This window comes from Megascapheus bottae, chromosome 20, assembly GCF_031878675.1.
Source record: "Megascapheus bottae isolate mThoBot1 chromosome 20, mThoBot2.hap1, whole genome shotgun sequence".
NCBI lineage: Eukaryota > Metazoa > Chordata > Mammalia > Rodentia > Geomyidae > Megascapheus > Megascapheus bottae.
In genome coordinates this window covers 27,296,349-27,311,094 of record NC_143528.1, presented here as the reverse complement: position 1 = coordinate 27,311,094, position 14,746 = coordinate 27,296,349, and the positions used below count along the sequence as shown (strand labels likewise).

Here is a 14,746-nt window from a genome sequence, read left to right as displayed (position 1 = left end):
TTTTAACGTCAAATCCTACATTTTTGTAGGCTCCGGCCTGTCTAGAGCGTTTGTGATTTCGCTGCAGGAGTGATTGCTCTTAACAAAATGGCAGCAGCCACATTATCCAAGCAATTAAAACAGAGGCTTTTTAGCCAGTCCCATAAGCGGAAGGTTGGAAAGTTTTTGGTTTTTTGTTTTTTAAACAAAGAAAAGGAGTCAAAAGAGAAAGAAGTGTGTAGAAGAGCAAAGAATAGAATCACAGGAGGAACGCTAGTTTGCTTCTCAGGACATGGACCACACGAAAACACTGTCCCATGCTTCTGGTGGCAAGAAGCATTGAGCTGGTTGGTATCTAGGGCTTGAATGAGATATAGGATAATTTAGGGGGTTCTAGTGACCCCAAAGTGTTACCCAGTTCTACTGTGTGTCTAGACAGAAGGTTTGACCCTCAGGTGTGGAAGCATTTGGTGCATTTGGTCGATCAGATACAAAGTTTTGCTGAGCTTCTGGTCAACTGGGGCTTCTGGAAGGTTCCAATGGTATAGCCCAGGAGGTATTAGAGCCTAATGCTGCTAGGTTGGTAGGAAAACAGCAGCTAGCAGAAGAGATTGTTTTAGAAGTGCCTTGGCCGTAGTAAGACAAAGAAGACAGAGTGTATAGAGCTCTGGTTTATGAGCATGGGTCTTTCTGGGCTGCTACACGACAATGATGCACTAGGGTCTTTTGTTTCCTTCTGCTTGTGTGAACCAGAGAAAGCATTAAACCCACAGAAGATCCAGATGAAAAGACCAAATACTCAGGGAATGCACCAGCACACAGGTATGGTGATGGTAACTCCTCTTTGGCTCATGTGTTTAAATCCTTGCTGCCTCCACAAGCATTTGTTCGCTCTATCACTACGGCAGTATTTATTCCTTTCTTCCACCTCTAGAATCTAAAGTCTTTCTTCTAATAGGATAAAAATATATACCCAGGAGGAGATTAGAAGCAAAAAGAGGAAGGAGCTGTTTGATCAATCAGACAAGGATCTTGGAGAGCATCAGAAAACCAGAGAGTACCTCCCCCACTCCCCAGTGCTATAAACAAAGGCAAGTGTCTGTAAACACAGCCCCCTAGCCCACCAGGTTGGCCCAAAGCTGGCTGACCTGAAGGGAGAAAGTTCAGATCGCTTTGGCTGAGTTGTTCTAACCCCTGGCCTTCGAGTTGTCGGATGCCCGTCGAAGTCCTGAAGCCACATCGCGTCTCTCAGTGACACTTGCAGATTTGCCCACCATAGCTTGTTTGGGCCTACTGAAAGCCACCAAATCAACCTTGGCACCACTGGAATATCACCAGAAGCTTTGTGCCTGAAGGCAAGGTGAAAACATCACTGGGCAGGCACCTGGGCTCCAAGATGGAAACCCCCCTTCTGGCAAGTTTCTCAATATCAGATTTATATATGTGGCATTTCATGTAACAAACATTTTTTTTTCTTAAATACAGTTCACCTTTCTCCCACTGCTCCCCCCTCAAATTCCTCTTTTCCTCCTCCTTCCATCCTGCAGTCAGTTGTTTATGGTATTTCAGTTTCTCTGGTTTCTAGAGCAGAATTCAAGCTCTAGCCAAGTGCACAGAAAAATGAGGCCACAGGGATTTTCTACCAGGATATTATGATGTTATGGGACTTCAGGAGACCAGAACTCCCAATGGGGTGAGGTCCCTGTCAACTGGTAGCTGGGGTAGGGCACCTCCTGTTCCACTGGGCTTGGGGGATGGGGGAGAAGACTCCAGACACCGCACAGTTAATATTAAGTTCCTTGTAACTCCTTGTAAATCTAACCCACCCATTGCCTCCCTTTAAATCTGTGGTCTTGTTCTCGATTTCTTACTTGACGTAAAATTCCTTGTTACCTCATCATAGACCTTTTCTTTACAAAAGCACCCCCACATCCCTAAACTGAGCCTGCTCAGAGGAGAATCTTCTGATTTACACTACAAGCAAAACTACTTTTTCCTTTTCCCTCTCCCCCCTCCCTTGGATGAAAGCCATGTATATACATACACACATATATGCATACACACACACACACATACACACACACACACACACCTCACTGTAGAGGATTTCCTACATCCCTAATACTCTTGACACCTCTTTCACACACACAAAAAAAGTGGTCTCCAAGCATGACCCCTGACCCAGGTATGTCTTTTGGTTGACTTCAGGAAAATGAGATCGACTTTGCATCTTCAGAGCGAACTGCCAGCTCTTTTCCCACCCAGATGTGTCTTCTAAGGACCACTGAAGAGTTTCCAAAGTGCCATTGAGTCCCGGACTTCAGGCCCCTTCTCTTTAATGCAAACTCCACAAGCTACTGGACCTCAGTCACGCAGATTGGTAGGAAGCACTTTAAAAAAAATAAAGTTACAAGCAATTCTGATAATTTAGTTTACTTCTGAATATTTTAAATATTATGAAAACAAATATAACAGCTTTGTTTTCAAAATTTTTGAGGTATCAACCATTAAAAGATTAGGGTTTTGTAAAAAAAAACACACAGTGGTTTATTGAATACTTACAACGTTTACACCTTCAATATTAATTAAATTCCACTTAGTTTTCGAGGACAGAAGTGCACAAAACAAGTACTGTTGGCAACACTTTTGAATAAAGAACCACCACATAGGAAAAGACAGCACTAGAGTTCAACCCCAACTGAAATGCTAGTGGCCCGGTTTTCTGCCTTGAAATAAAACTTTATCATTCCCAGGAATATTTATACCCAAAGGCCAACTTATAAAGAATACATTTCACATATACACTAGTGTCCGCTGCCTTTATCTGGAAGGAGTTGGGTCAGGGGTGAGGGGTAACGCTGGTGTCCACACAGCCAAGAGGCAACATTCACGCACACAAAATCTACTAGTCGATGGGATCCCTTACCCACGCTGTAGTGTCCTCTTCATATTAAAATATGGAATGCTTTTCTTCAAATATCCACTTTTTGGGGGAAGGGCAGGAGGGAACGGATACCTCAAGGTGGGGGGGGGGACAAAGAGATGGGGAAAGAAATTGCACATAAATAAACTGGACAATCCAACTGCAAGAAGTCCTCAAGCAGAGCCCGAGGGTTTGCCAGAGGTCCTGGGTCTTCATCTGGCGCCGTGGCCCCAGGCTTGCTTACTGTCTCTCTCTCTCTCCTCTTTTCCCACCTCTTCACTGCTTGAGCTCCAGAGCCCAGACGTGCTGCGGCCAGCCCGTCCGCCCTTTGGTTTTCTTGTCGTTGGTACTCACTGTGCTTTTCAAGATTTCATTCTGGACAGAGAGGAAGGCCAGGGAAAGAAAAATGGAGAAGAGAAATTCAGAGAGAATGCTTGGTCTCAGGCGGGAGTGCCCGTGCTTCCTAGGCCCTAAGACTTACATCGCAGGGGAGGGAGGGGAGTCTGACGTGTTGATGTGGGGTTGAGGGTGATTTTGAGCCCCAGCCCTTTGCTAAGAGGTTCTGCAGGTTTGTTACACTGTAGCTACTGCCAGGGCCTTCCCGCAGCAAGGCTCAACTACCAGATCGGCAAGTTTATAAACAACTGCCCGATTTCCAACCGTTTATGGAGAAGCCGGGGGTCTTTTTCTGAGTCCAGATGTGGGGGAGACAGGGGGGGTCGACGCTAAATCATTCTTCTGTTTCAATAGCAATCCCAGACTCCTGCTTTAGGAAAAATGGGGCGAATGCCATCGGCACCGGCTGGGCCTCTCTGCCTCCAGCTCAGTAGCACCAGCCAGCCAAAGCAGGCGTCTGAAATCTTTGATTATTTGGGAGGTCACTGGATTATGAAGCGGTCAAAACACTGAAAGCTCCAAAGGAGAAAATCTAGGGGACAAATGGAATCATAGTCCCGGCCGTCCGGGCACTTGGCAGAAACCTGACAATATATATACTTGAACCACATTTTCACCTGGCTCCCTCTAACTTTGCTAAGAACAATAACCATGATAACGTGGACGCCTTTTGGTCTTAAAATGCATACTCTCATTCATATAAAACCAGTAATACCTGAGGAGTGTAGGCGTGTGAGGAATCACATTTTTAATGTCACAGCCCAAGAGAAACCTCAGCTGGGTTTTGAAGTTAAAAAACACTTACTATTCACTATTCACATAAAACCTGCTTTGAGTTCCGAGTCATTGGCTACCTTCTCCTTGGAGGTGAAAGTAAGAACAAAAGCGAAATAATCGGTATAGGGCGCTTAGGGGTCACTTCTATTTAAAAAAAAATGAAATCAAGGTGGGATCAGAGATCCAATGAAGCCTTTAACGAATGCATAAAGAGGGGGTTCAGGGCCGGTGTGACCGATGTGGGGAAAAGGGTCTAGCCCAATCGTTCGGCAGGCCCATCCTGTTTTCTTTTTTGGCGGGGAGGGGGTGGAAGGGTGAAATCAGCGATAATCCTTAGAAGATTAGAAGCCCGAAGCGTCCCGAACGAAAAGCCTCTCTGGCTGACATCTTTTCCCAACTCCTCTCCTCTCCTCCACCAAGGCTGGCCTGCACGAAACCTGGGAGCAGGACAACGCAGCTAAAGGCTGCCGGGGGCTGGCAGGACCATCCCCGAAAGAACCCCGCCGTCCACCCACCGCTTCCCGCCCCGGGGCGCCCCAGGTACTGACCAACTCCTTCTTCCTCTTCTCCTCTTTCACGTCGGTCTTCTTGATCTCCGCCTTGAAGGCCTCCGCCTCGCCGTTCTGGTCGTCCTTGGCCAGCAGGTCCATGAGGTAGGCGATGTAGCTGGTGGCCAGGCGCAGCGTCTTGATCTTGGAGAGCTTGGTGTCGGCGGGCACGTTGGGGATGCACTCGCGCAGCTCGGCGAAGGCGCTGTTGATGCTCTGAGTCCTGCGCCGCTCCTTGCGGTTGGCGGTCCCTCGGCGTTTCACCGGCCTCGGCCCCCCCAGGCCCGGGGGCCCCGCGCCGGGCGGCACTCCCCCGTAATGGGAGTGGTCCAGGCCAGCGGCGCCGCTGGCATACTCGGGGCTGTAGGACAGGGCCATGCTGTAGTCGGGGGGCGACATCTCCGGGTGGCCGATGAGCCAGCCGTGGAAGTAGGGGTTCTCCTCGTGGCCGCAGCGGCTGGCGGCGGCGGCGGCGGCGGCAGCGGCGGCGGCGGCGAAAGGGTAGCCCTCATGGTGCACCACCGGGTGGTGGGGAAAGCCCCCCACTAGACTCATGTCGCCCTCCGCGCCCCTCCACGCGCCCCAGCGTGCGCGCAGCCCCGCCGCGCTCTCCGCGTGGGCCCCGGCTTCGGCGAGCGGCGCCCTTCCCCACCCCCCACCCCCCAGCCCCCGGGCCCCGGGGCCGGCCCGGCAGCCGCACAGGGGGCCGCTGCAGCCCGGGCCCCGGGCCCCCGCCTGGCCAGCCGGGCCTGCCTCAGCGTCGCTGCGGCCGCCGACTCCCCATGGGGCGCGGCGAGCTGGTCCCGGCACCGTGCGCCCCTGGCCGCCGCCGCCGCCGCCGCTGCGGGGTCCCGCCTGGCTCTACCGCTCGCGCACCGGCTCCCGCTTCCCGGGTGGCTGCCGAACACAGACCCAATCCTGCGGGGCTGCTCATGCAAAAGAGCCCGGGCTTCCGCGACGCGGCGGCGCCGAGGCTCGGGCCGCGCGCTCCGGGCACCGAGGCGAAACGTGGAATCCGAGGGCGAGTCCGAGCCCGGGGCTGAAGGAGCCGGCCGGGCTCCGCGGGGAGGCGGCGGGGTCGACGGCCGGCGGCGCGGCTCCCTCCGGGCGACCCTCCCCTTCCCGCCTCCTCCCCTCCCCCACCAGGTCCAGCCGGGCTCCCGGGCGCTTATTGTTTTAATGAAATTGTTGTGGTTGTAGTTGTTTTGGTCCTTGGATGGGATTTTGGAAGCTGCGAGTGACTTGTCCTCGCGTCTCTCGGGCTCTTTCGGAGGGTTTTTGTTCACAGAGGTCTCAGTGCATCCATTTTTTGGTTTGGTTTGGTTTGGATGTTTTGTTTTGTTTTTCTTTCCGCCCTTAGATCCTCTCCGCGGAGGGGCGGGTGGCAGGCCCGGCAGGCGCCTAGGAGCTCGCGGGCGGCGGCTGGAGCTCTCCGAGGGGTCTGAGCGGTGGCCGAGGGGGCTCCGGGGTGACGGCCGCGGTTCTCCGGGACGGGACGCACGGGACGCCGGGCGGGGAGCGGGCGGATTGCCCCAGCAGGATCTCCATGGACGGCCACATCTTCAGGGCCGCTCGGGTTAATATATGTCGTCAGAGGCTCCGCACGCCAATCCCGGGGCGGCGGGGGCGGCGCCTCGCGCGCTCCGCAATAAAACTTTTTGATGTTCGCCTCGCTAATTGCCGGGCTCCTCTTCTAGGATTGGCTGCTCGCTCATAACCATAAGGTAATTAAAACAAGGGAAAGGGGGCAGGGTTCATTTTTTTTTTTTTTAGCAGCCAGAGGTTAATTCAAGTGTTTAACAGATGCTTCACTATTAAAAAATAATGCCCCCCCTTACTTCAAGTCTCAAATATTGGAAGAATCGCAAGCCAGGTGTAGTATCACTCCATTTTATTTGAGAGAGAGAGAGAGAGAGAGAGAGAGAGAGAGAGAGAGAGAGAGAGAGAGAGAGAGAGAGAGAGAGAGAGAGAGAGAGAGTGTTGCCCCAAGCAGGAAGGCAGAGCCAGCCTTTCCCAGGATCTGGGCAGGCAATCGAGGCAGGAAAATGATCAGGCGGCCTGGTGCGGTTTTTTGGTTTTATTTATTTATTTATTTAGTTTTGCTGGAGAGCCTCTGGGCACAGAAAGGAGGCTGGGAGCCGGGCGCGGGCTCCAGGCCGCGCGCCGGGGGAAGGGCGCCCCTTTGACCTGGCTCGGGCTGGAGGCGCCGGTCTCGGGGTGCTGCTTTGTATTCCCAGCCGTTTGGGGGTGACTCGGGTTCTGGTGACTACTTGTGGAGATCGCATTTGAGATTCTTCTCCCCCCCCCGTCCCCCGAGGGGACGGACGGTCCCCACCGACTGTGAACGCGTTGGTTTTCCCCTGGTCGTGTAGGAATGCCAGCGGTCAGTGGAGACTCTGGACGCCCAGTTTCAAAGTGCGGGGAGGGGAATCGGCGGTGTTCCCTGGGTTTAACTAGCCTGTTTGGTAAGTAACTGAATATTTTTTACGGCGTGTTCAGAGCTTATTCTCCAGCTTTTATGAACAAACACATAAATATATCTCCGCATTCCTGCCTCCCCATAAAAGCGGGCATCTGTGGAAGGCAGGTTCAGTGATCGGAGGGGAACTATTAAACGCCACTTTAGGAGGCAGGCCGGGCGGACGGCTCGTGGATGTTTACGCTGCAGGCCGGTGGTGGTCTTGCCCGCACTTTGATGGAAAATGGATCTCCGTCCGTAAGTCACCGGGCCTCGGGGCATTCGGGGGCGGAGGCGCCCGCCTGGTGTGGGGGTCCTGGGGAGATAGATTCCCGCTCCCCCGGGGGTAGGAGGTGAAATCGTGGAGTCGTGGACTCCCCCTCGGGGTGAAGCTGGTGTGAATGCAAAAGGACTGGGCCCACCGATGGAGTTCGGTGTGGAAAAGAGTGTCAACAGGAGTCCGCGGGCTGTAAATTAGACGGCTGGACCGCAGGGCGCACGCGGAAGCCCGAGCGGCCGGCCGCGGCCTGGAACCTGGCCGGAGTCAGCCGGGGGAGGCCAGGGACTCCGCGGGTCTCTAGCATCTTTCTCCCGAGGCAGGCGGAGACCAGATCAGGCCGAAGGGGAGCCCAGCTCGGGGCCTCGGGGCCAACTTTGTGGCTAAGCGGCCGGGTGAGGTCCAATAAAGGACGCAGGATGCGACCAACGGGGCTGTCGAGTCCCGGCGAAGTCTCCACTCTCCATTATCCTGGGAGCCCTGGACAACAGCACCCAGAAAAATAAAATTAAAGGCATGTTGTAGTTGGGCGGCTGGAGAGGAGAGGAAACCGAGGGATGTATAAAGCTTGGTCGGGAGTCCAAACCGAGCAATTCTTCGGCTCCCCTAAGAGGTCCCTTCACAGCCCAGCTGAGAGACTTCAGGCCGGGGACAGAGCCTGGGGAGCAGCTAAATCCAACCTGTTGATTAACGCAAGGGGCGTGTATTTGATATCAGAACAAAGTAGCGGCCTGTACAGCTATGTGCCTCCAACGTGGGTGTGCCTGCACTTTTGGATATACAGAGACTAGTTTTTTTTCTTTCCCTTTTTGACCTTCTTAAAGGTAAGAATACAAGTACTGTGGCAGGATTCTGTCTACATTTTACCAGAAGACATACCTTAAATGTGTAAGTACTAGTGTTCAATCCTCTGGCATTTTGATACATTAAAAAATCTGTTAATAAAAGAAACACATTTAGGCCCTGGACTCAGGTAGACTAAGATGGTTACTCATGAACTAGGGATCGATTTAAAAATAGGGAAAATATTTATTTGATTGTCTTCAGCGTTCAGGAGATTAAAAGAAAAAAGAATCCAGGAGATGGCTGGGTTGTGGATGGAGAAGCCACTCACTCACGAGAGGGGAGCGGGTTCCGTTGTAAAGGGTCAGAGCTTATCACATCTAGACTTTCCCAAGCTTTAAAATGAAAACAACAACAACATGAGTGAATGGATTCCATTCATGGCCCCAGATAGTCTCATGGCAAGTGATAAAAGAAATGGACAACCTGGAACAGAAAAAGCTCGTAAATGATGCTAATCTGAACATCACTCCTCACTGACAGCATCATTATCAGTTAATTACGACAATCCTGGGATGGTCGAAAGCCAGCCCTGAGAGTCAGAGAAAGGCAGAACGTTGGTGGCTTGAAAACAGGGGACAAGTGGACAAAGTCTAGGGGTGTCCCCAACTGTAGCAAGTGATTCAGAGAAATCAGACTGGTCCTGACTGCACAACAACACACTCACTAGTTTCTTTTCTTTTTCTTATTTATTTATTTATTTATTTTTGTCTTTTGGTTCATGTTTGATTCAAGAATCCCAGGGTGTTAGCCTGCTGCTGTGGAAAGCTGTGAGACTAAGGTGTCATCTTAAATTTGCCCCCAGCTTAGGTGGCCAGGGATGGTAGTAACTGTGATGGTAGCGATAGAGTAGTCTCAGCTTAGATGTCAGCCTGAGGACCCCTGCTTTTGAGTTGAACTAGAATGGTCTCTGGTATACACTGCCCCCCATCCCACAAAGGATACATATGGAGAACTCGGAGGGGTCAGAAAAGTGTGATGATGTATCCTGGGGAGCTAGTCTGGGTGTCCTGGGAGAAAGCCAGGGGTTGTGGGTGGCAAGGCTAGTTTCTTCTCCACCTCCTCCAGGCTGAACACAGAGGGTTCAGGGTCAGGAGACCAGTCATGGCGTGGGGAGGCAGCCCAGGTTCAGAGACTAGTTGGAGATTCAGTCTTGGTCTTCGTTGATGAGGGACCTCCAGCCCCAGGCTCAAGTCTCCTTTCCTTTCCTACCCCTGCTTTCCCTGGAAAAAGATTCAAAGAGTACTAGAAAAGCTGAACTCTCGGTTTCACATGGTTTTAGTGTGGTGAGATATTACTTTTAAATCAATCTGGTTTAAACTAAAATATTGTTCTTTGGACTTTAGGGCATTTTAAAAAGGGAAAATACAGATATTTTGGAGATATTTATTATTTCAATGGCAAGGGCGGTTTGGCATCTTGTCTTTCTCATATAAGAACTCAAAATAAACTGGACCTGGAAGGGATCAGGTCAGAAGGTCATAAATATACATTTGATATTTACAGGAATTATGACTCAAATTCTTCATTTGTCTTTCAAAGTACTTTTAACCCTGTTATATTAACCAAAGCAGTAGAAATCATTTTTGAGCATGCTTCAAAAAATCTACAGTAAGGTGAACTCAAGATCATGCTAAGAACTCAAGAAAGAATATGAAACTCAGAAGGTGTCAGAAAAACTTGTGTGTTTTTGAAGATGCAGCCTCAGCCAGCCCTACCTGTTCCAAAAACAGTGCTTCTTGTGATCCGGGTGGCTCTCATTCCTTTCTAGAATGGGACTGCATCATTTTATGTGTTAGGTATTTAATCCTACAACGTTTACAATCTTCAGAACAAGGTGCATGTGCTGAGTGGCTGCAAAAGTCTTCCTCTAACTGGGGTTTTGTATTTTTTCCTCTTGGCAGAAACAAACAGACAAACAAAAACAACTACTACCCCTACATGCAAAATATACATCTACAAAGTAGAGAATAAGCCCAATCAGACTTTTTTTTAAAGAAAAAACTCTTTTCAAAAATAAAGTGTATGAAAAGATGCCTTGACATTTACATTTTATTTCCTCTGTACAATTTCTTCTTAGTTTTTTTTTCTTTTTAATGGAGGAAGGATAGTGTATTTGAGGAGCAGGCCCTCTATCCTCTGTCCTGGTCTATAGCAAATCTGTAGACCTGGAGCTAGGAGAGGCCAGTCCAGTTTAAATGACGATGGAGGGGGCTAATTGCTCCTGAATGTTTCAGTTCAATTTTGGTTAGGAAACAGGTATATTAGTTTAGAAATTCAAAAGCTGTTAAATGTATAATTCTCTTCCCTCCCCCTCCCATTTCTCTCTATTACTTTCCTTATCTCCCTCAAATTTATTCTCCAGCAGTGTTTAGATTTATAATATTTAAACTTTATTTATTTATGTTTTTAAAATTAAAAAAATATTTTTTTGCCTATCACCGACACTGAGGCTAGTGTGCAAAAATAAGCTATTGGTTTGTCGCTAAGTTCTTTAAGGAAAATCCAACTATCTGGTGTTACAGGCAGTAGAACTTTCATTTTCTCCATATAATCCATAACCAGATCCCTGTATTAACCAGAAGACAGATTGCTGCTTTACAGTGTTTTCACCAATATAGAAGGACTAACCACTTTGACAGGTAGCCAAGTCTGTCCACAAAGCAAGCATACTTATTCAGGCTAAAGGCAGCATAAGATAAAAGGGTTTTATAAGACATAGCTTGCTGCATACATATGGGAGGTGTTATTAGCCCTAAGAAGTATGAGAAATCAGATCTTTGGTAATCTTTAGTACTCTGTAGCAAAACACAGAAAAAGTCACATACAAAATTACATTAGTTAATGTAAATCCATACACAGGATTTGCATCAAATACTTGCCCACATTATTGTTTTCAGCAAGTTACAATACACCTAAGAATATTCTTGGAGTTGAGAATCTAGTTGAGAAGTAGAATGTGTGTCTAGTATGGTCAAGGATCGGAGGTCTAACTCCAGCACTACCTCCCCAAATATCCCAGTAGATACAAAATTTAAATAAATTTTCAAAGAAGGCATTTTCTTCTATGTTGGAAGGAAACCATTTACAACTCAAATGAAGAAGTAAATGTTATTTTGCATACCTGTACTACTGAAATGTAATAGACTTCAACTAGAGTTCACTGTGTTGCCTGGGGTTCCAAGTAAAATATGAATGAAATTAACAACTTCAAATGTGTGGCTTTGGAGAAATCATTTATGTGACTCCAAGATTTGTTTGTGACTCAAAGCCAGGACTTTGCCTTTGCAGTTCCAACTTACACGTTTCGGCTTTCCAGAGAAAGCCCTCTTCTGTAGCTTCTTTTGCAAATCCGTTTGCAAGTTCATATATTGATGGATTTCTTTAAGTCTGATAGTTCCTTTCCAATCTGGTCCGCATTTTTTCCCTAAGGTTTTTGCTTATAGACAAGGGACTTGAGTCAGGATGGCTAGGTTTCAGGTTAACAAAAAGAAACACTTTTATTGTCAATATTAATGGCAAACCTCGATTTTTACAAGGGCTGGGTTTAGCTGAATGAGCAGATCAAAAGCAGCTTGGCTCGATTTCTCAATATTCTCTGGAGCTTAGACAATTAACTGCAATTTTGCCCCTAACGAATCAATGCAGAAAGTTAGTCATAAAAATGTTCAAGTTAGTCTTTCAGAAGAGATTTTTTTCAACTCGTGCACAACTTCTCACAATAGAATACATTTGTCCATTCAACTACAGTTGAGTTTTGAAGGAATATTCCTTAAGAAAAATGCGTGTGAGCTGAGTGTGCAATGCCACGAGTCTGTCTCAGTGCACGCATTCCACGCCTGCCTTCCTGGCGGGGTAAGGATCCGGGGACTGAGGTCTCCCTGGTAATTTGGGTACACCAAGTCTCCAGTTAATGATAGATAATCAGCGTTTGGGTCATTCGGTCATTCTCTTATTACAAACCCCTTCTGCTCTCTCTGATCTCCTTTCAAACTAAATTTCACACAAACAAATAAAGCAAGACAGGGACAAAGTTCTTTAAAAAAAAAGAGGGAGAAATATTAGAAACTTGTGATGCAGAATTCTAAACAAGAAAAGGCCTGCTAAAAGAGAATAGGAAAGAACATCTTATCAAAATGAACATGTTGTGTACAAAACATGAAAAGGGAAAGCTCTGGTTTCTGTTAAAGTGACAGAAAAATAAAATAAAAATAATTGCAGGCAGCACAGTTAAAATATAAACAGAGAAGGCAGGACGTTTGTTGGTAAAGGCACAGCGTTAGGAGGCTAACTTCCTGGTGCAGATTATAAAATATCTGCACTGTGACTGGAGAAGTGCTACTTTGTTACATTTTGCAGGGGAGAATGCTTTTCTTTTTTAGCCCTTGTGTGAGTGCCCACTTAAATTAACACAGGCCAAACCTCGAGGAACAAAAAACTGAAATTGTGTTCTGCCCACCAAGCATCCAACTTCAATCGAAGAAATTGGTTGCGCACAGAAAAAGGAAAATTCCATTCAGAATACATTTAAAGACTTCAATAAATGGGTGTGACTGTTTTTTTTTTCCCTGACAGAAAGAGCAGTTCATTCTTAGGGAAGTACAACCAAAACCAGTCCTTCCTACCCTCCTGGGGGTCTGCCCTTTGCAGTAACTTCAGAAGGAAACTTCCAGATTGGTCAAGATACATCTCAGATGAGCTGTATCTGCAGAAGTGCAGGAATGCGTGACTCTGGTAGTTGGATGTCTTGGGAGAGCGCCCCTAGTGCTACTTTTCCATTCCTGCTCTTTATAAAGTCCCTTTGATATTAGTAATATCGAAGATTACCCACTTATTTTGGCTTCTAAGCTTTGGGTTTCACGCCTAAGGACCGGAGATCAATCTGTAGTGGTTCCAGCTACACGGGGTGTCGGGATGCAGATGGCGGGTGTAACTTCCACATTGTCAAAAGTGTGGGTCCACTTCCCCTGGAGTAGAGCCAGCATCTTTGTCAAGCAGCTCATCTCTCTCACACATTGGAAATTCCAAACCTCTTTGTGACTTCTAGGCTCCCCTAAATGCCACCTCCGCTGGGAACCCTTTCTAGATAGTACTTCCCCTTTCTCTTCCACAAATTAACAGCTGCTCCCCTCCTTTGAACTCCTTTCTGGTGACAGCACTCATATTCGCTGTAGTTTTCTGGAACGGTCTCTGTCACCTCCTGTGACAGGCCAATTCATACACGGCACCAAAGATGCCAAAGGGCTGAGGGATTTGGGGATTTGGAGAAATCTGGTGGAATTGAGATCGTATTGGTTCCTTTATTTCGAAAGAGATTATAGCTGAAAGAGGCGCTGGAAAAGGCCACCACTCCCCAGGCTTTGGGCGTCCTGGTGAAAATCTGCCCGGCTTCAGCCCCAGTCCCAGCTTGGCTGGATACTTTTTTGGTGTCTACAAAGATCTAAATATCTGAGATCATAACACGGACCTAGAGGTATGGGAACGATATGGAATAAAGATGAAAACCTTAGAGAGAGACACAGGGGGTGCTCGATCATTATTTCATGTATTTTTTTTTTCTCCTTTCTCCTTGCCTCCTTCCCCTTCTTCTAGGTACCTGAAGACCCAGCCCAATCTCGGTGGGTGCCAGCCCCACCCGAGGCCTCTGATCACTTCCTTCAGACGGCCTGCCCACCAGGAACGATCTGCGATCCCCCGGTCCTCAACCTTGTCGGGACGGTGGGCACGGGGCCTCCAGACCCAGGGCTGAGGCCTAGGCGTGAGAATGCGGGGAGGGGTGCTGCTAGCTCCGACCTTCAGGATTTAGATTTCGTACTCCTCAGCCCCTGCTGGCCTGTCCCGACCATCCTGGTTCAGGTCTCCTTTGGGTTCCTGTCTGGGTTTCCAAAGCTAAAGAGGGCGGTACATCTAGGTCCAGGCCCAGAGGGGTCAGGACTTTGGTGAGGGGCGGAGCCCGTCTGCAGGGACATTTCGTTGGAGGAGGGCAGGAGGGGGTTAACCGTGCCCCCCTCTCTTCCACCCGGGGCTCGGAGCCCCCCGGGTGCGGTGCGGGGCGGCCCCCTTCGCTCTGAGGTCTCCTTAGGGAAACCCTCACCGCTATTTCCAACGTTCCCTCGATCAAGGGCCTTTAACTAGAGCTGCGCGCACACCTCGGCGGCCAAGGCGGAGATCTGGTCCGGACGGAGGCCAATCCGGTATTTCAGCCTTGTTTGCTTAGCAATTACCGCCGGGCGGGCGGCTTCAGCCCCACCGGGGGCTCAAGGCGGCGGCGGCGGCCCGCGTCCTGCAGCGCGCCAGGGGCGGGTGGGGGCGGCGACTGGCGGGGCGCTGCGCGGAGCGCAGCGGGGGAGCCTGGCTTCCCCCCTCGCCCCCGCCCCAATCAGGAGACGAGTTTCCCAGGGGCCTGACCCAGCCTGTGACTTATAATCTGCACCCCTAATAAAGTGCGATTCACAAATGTGTCCTGTTCTGCCCAGGTTACTTTCTCTGCGCCCCCCCACCAACCCCCGTCTTCCTCCTTTCTCCCATCCTCCTCCCATTCTTCT

General features: G+C 49.2%; 2 protein-coding genes across 4 annotated transcripts; one reads left to right on the top strand and one right to left on the bottom strand.

Annotated features, from left to right (window-relative positions):
• Positions 1 to 2,506: 2,506 nt before the first annotated feature.
• On the bottom strand, positions 2,507 to 5,241 carry Hand2 (heart and neural crest derivatives expressed 2). Its single transcript, XM_090353783.1, has 2 exons — positions 4,624 to 5,241; positions 2,507 to 3,277 (listed from the first exon to the last, which is right to left on the bottom strand). Exons 1-2 carry the CDS (start codon positions 5,176 to 5,178, stop codon positions 3,179 to 3,181), a joined length of 654 nt encoding a protein of 217 aa, XP_090209909.1. The 5' UTR covers positions 5,179 to 5,241; the 3' UTR covers positions 2,507 to 3,178.
• Positions 5,242 to 6,310: 1,069 nt separating this feature from the next.
• Positions 6,311 to 14,253, top strand: LOC150049312 (uncharacterized). 3 transcript variants are annotated; one of them, XM_090354187.1, is made up of 3 exons: positions 6,311 to 6,347; positions 6,996 to 7,339; positions 13,794 to 14,253. In XM_090354187.1, exons 2-3 carry the CDS (start codon positions 7,277 to 7,279, stop codon positions 14,142 to 14,144), a joined length of 414 nt encoding a protein of 137 aa, XP_090210313.1. In that variant the 5' UTR covers positions 6,311 to 6,347; positions 6,996 to 7,276; the 3' UTR covers positions 14,145 to 14,253. The 3 variants fall into 3 exon arrangements, 2 of the variants coding, with proteins under 2 accessions (XP_090210313.1, XP_090210312.1); XR_016539042.1 differs by lacking the exon at positions 6,311 to 6,347 and adding an exon at positions 6,401 to 6,496 and having other exon boundaries at positions 6,996 to 7,088; XM_090354186.1 differs by lacking the exon at positions 6,311 to 6,347 and adding an exon at positions 6,401 to 6,496.
• The last annotated feature ends 493 nt before the right edge of the window (positions 14,254 to 14,746 follow it).

Bases quoted from the DNA above. Each gene is read 5' to 3' on its own strand.
- Hand2 (XM_090353783.1), bottom strand. From the start codon at position 5,178: ATGAGTCTAGTGGGGGGCTTTCCCCACCACCCGGTGGTGCACCATGAG. The intron at 3,278-4,623 runs GTCAGTACCTGG...CTCTCTGTCCAG, and splicing joins AGAAGAGGAAGAAGGAGTTG to AATGAAATCTTGAAAAGCAC.
- LOC150049312 (XM_090354187.1), top strand. From the start codon at position 7,277: ATGTTTACGCTGCAGGCCGGTGGTGGTCTTGCCCGCACTTTGATGGAA. The intron at 7,340-13,793 runs GTAAGTCACCGG...CCCTTCTTCTAG, and splicing joins TGGAAAATGGATCTCCGTCC to GTACCTGAAGACCCAGCCCA.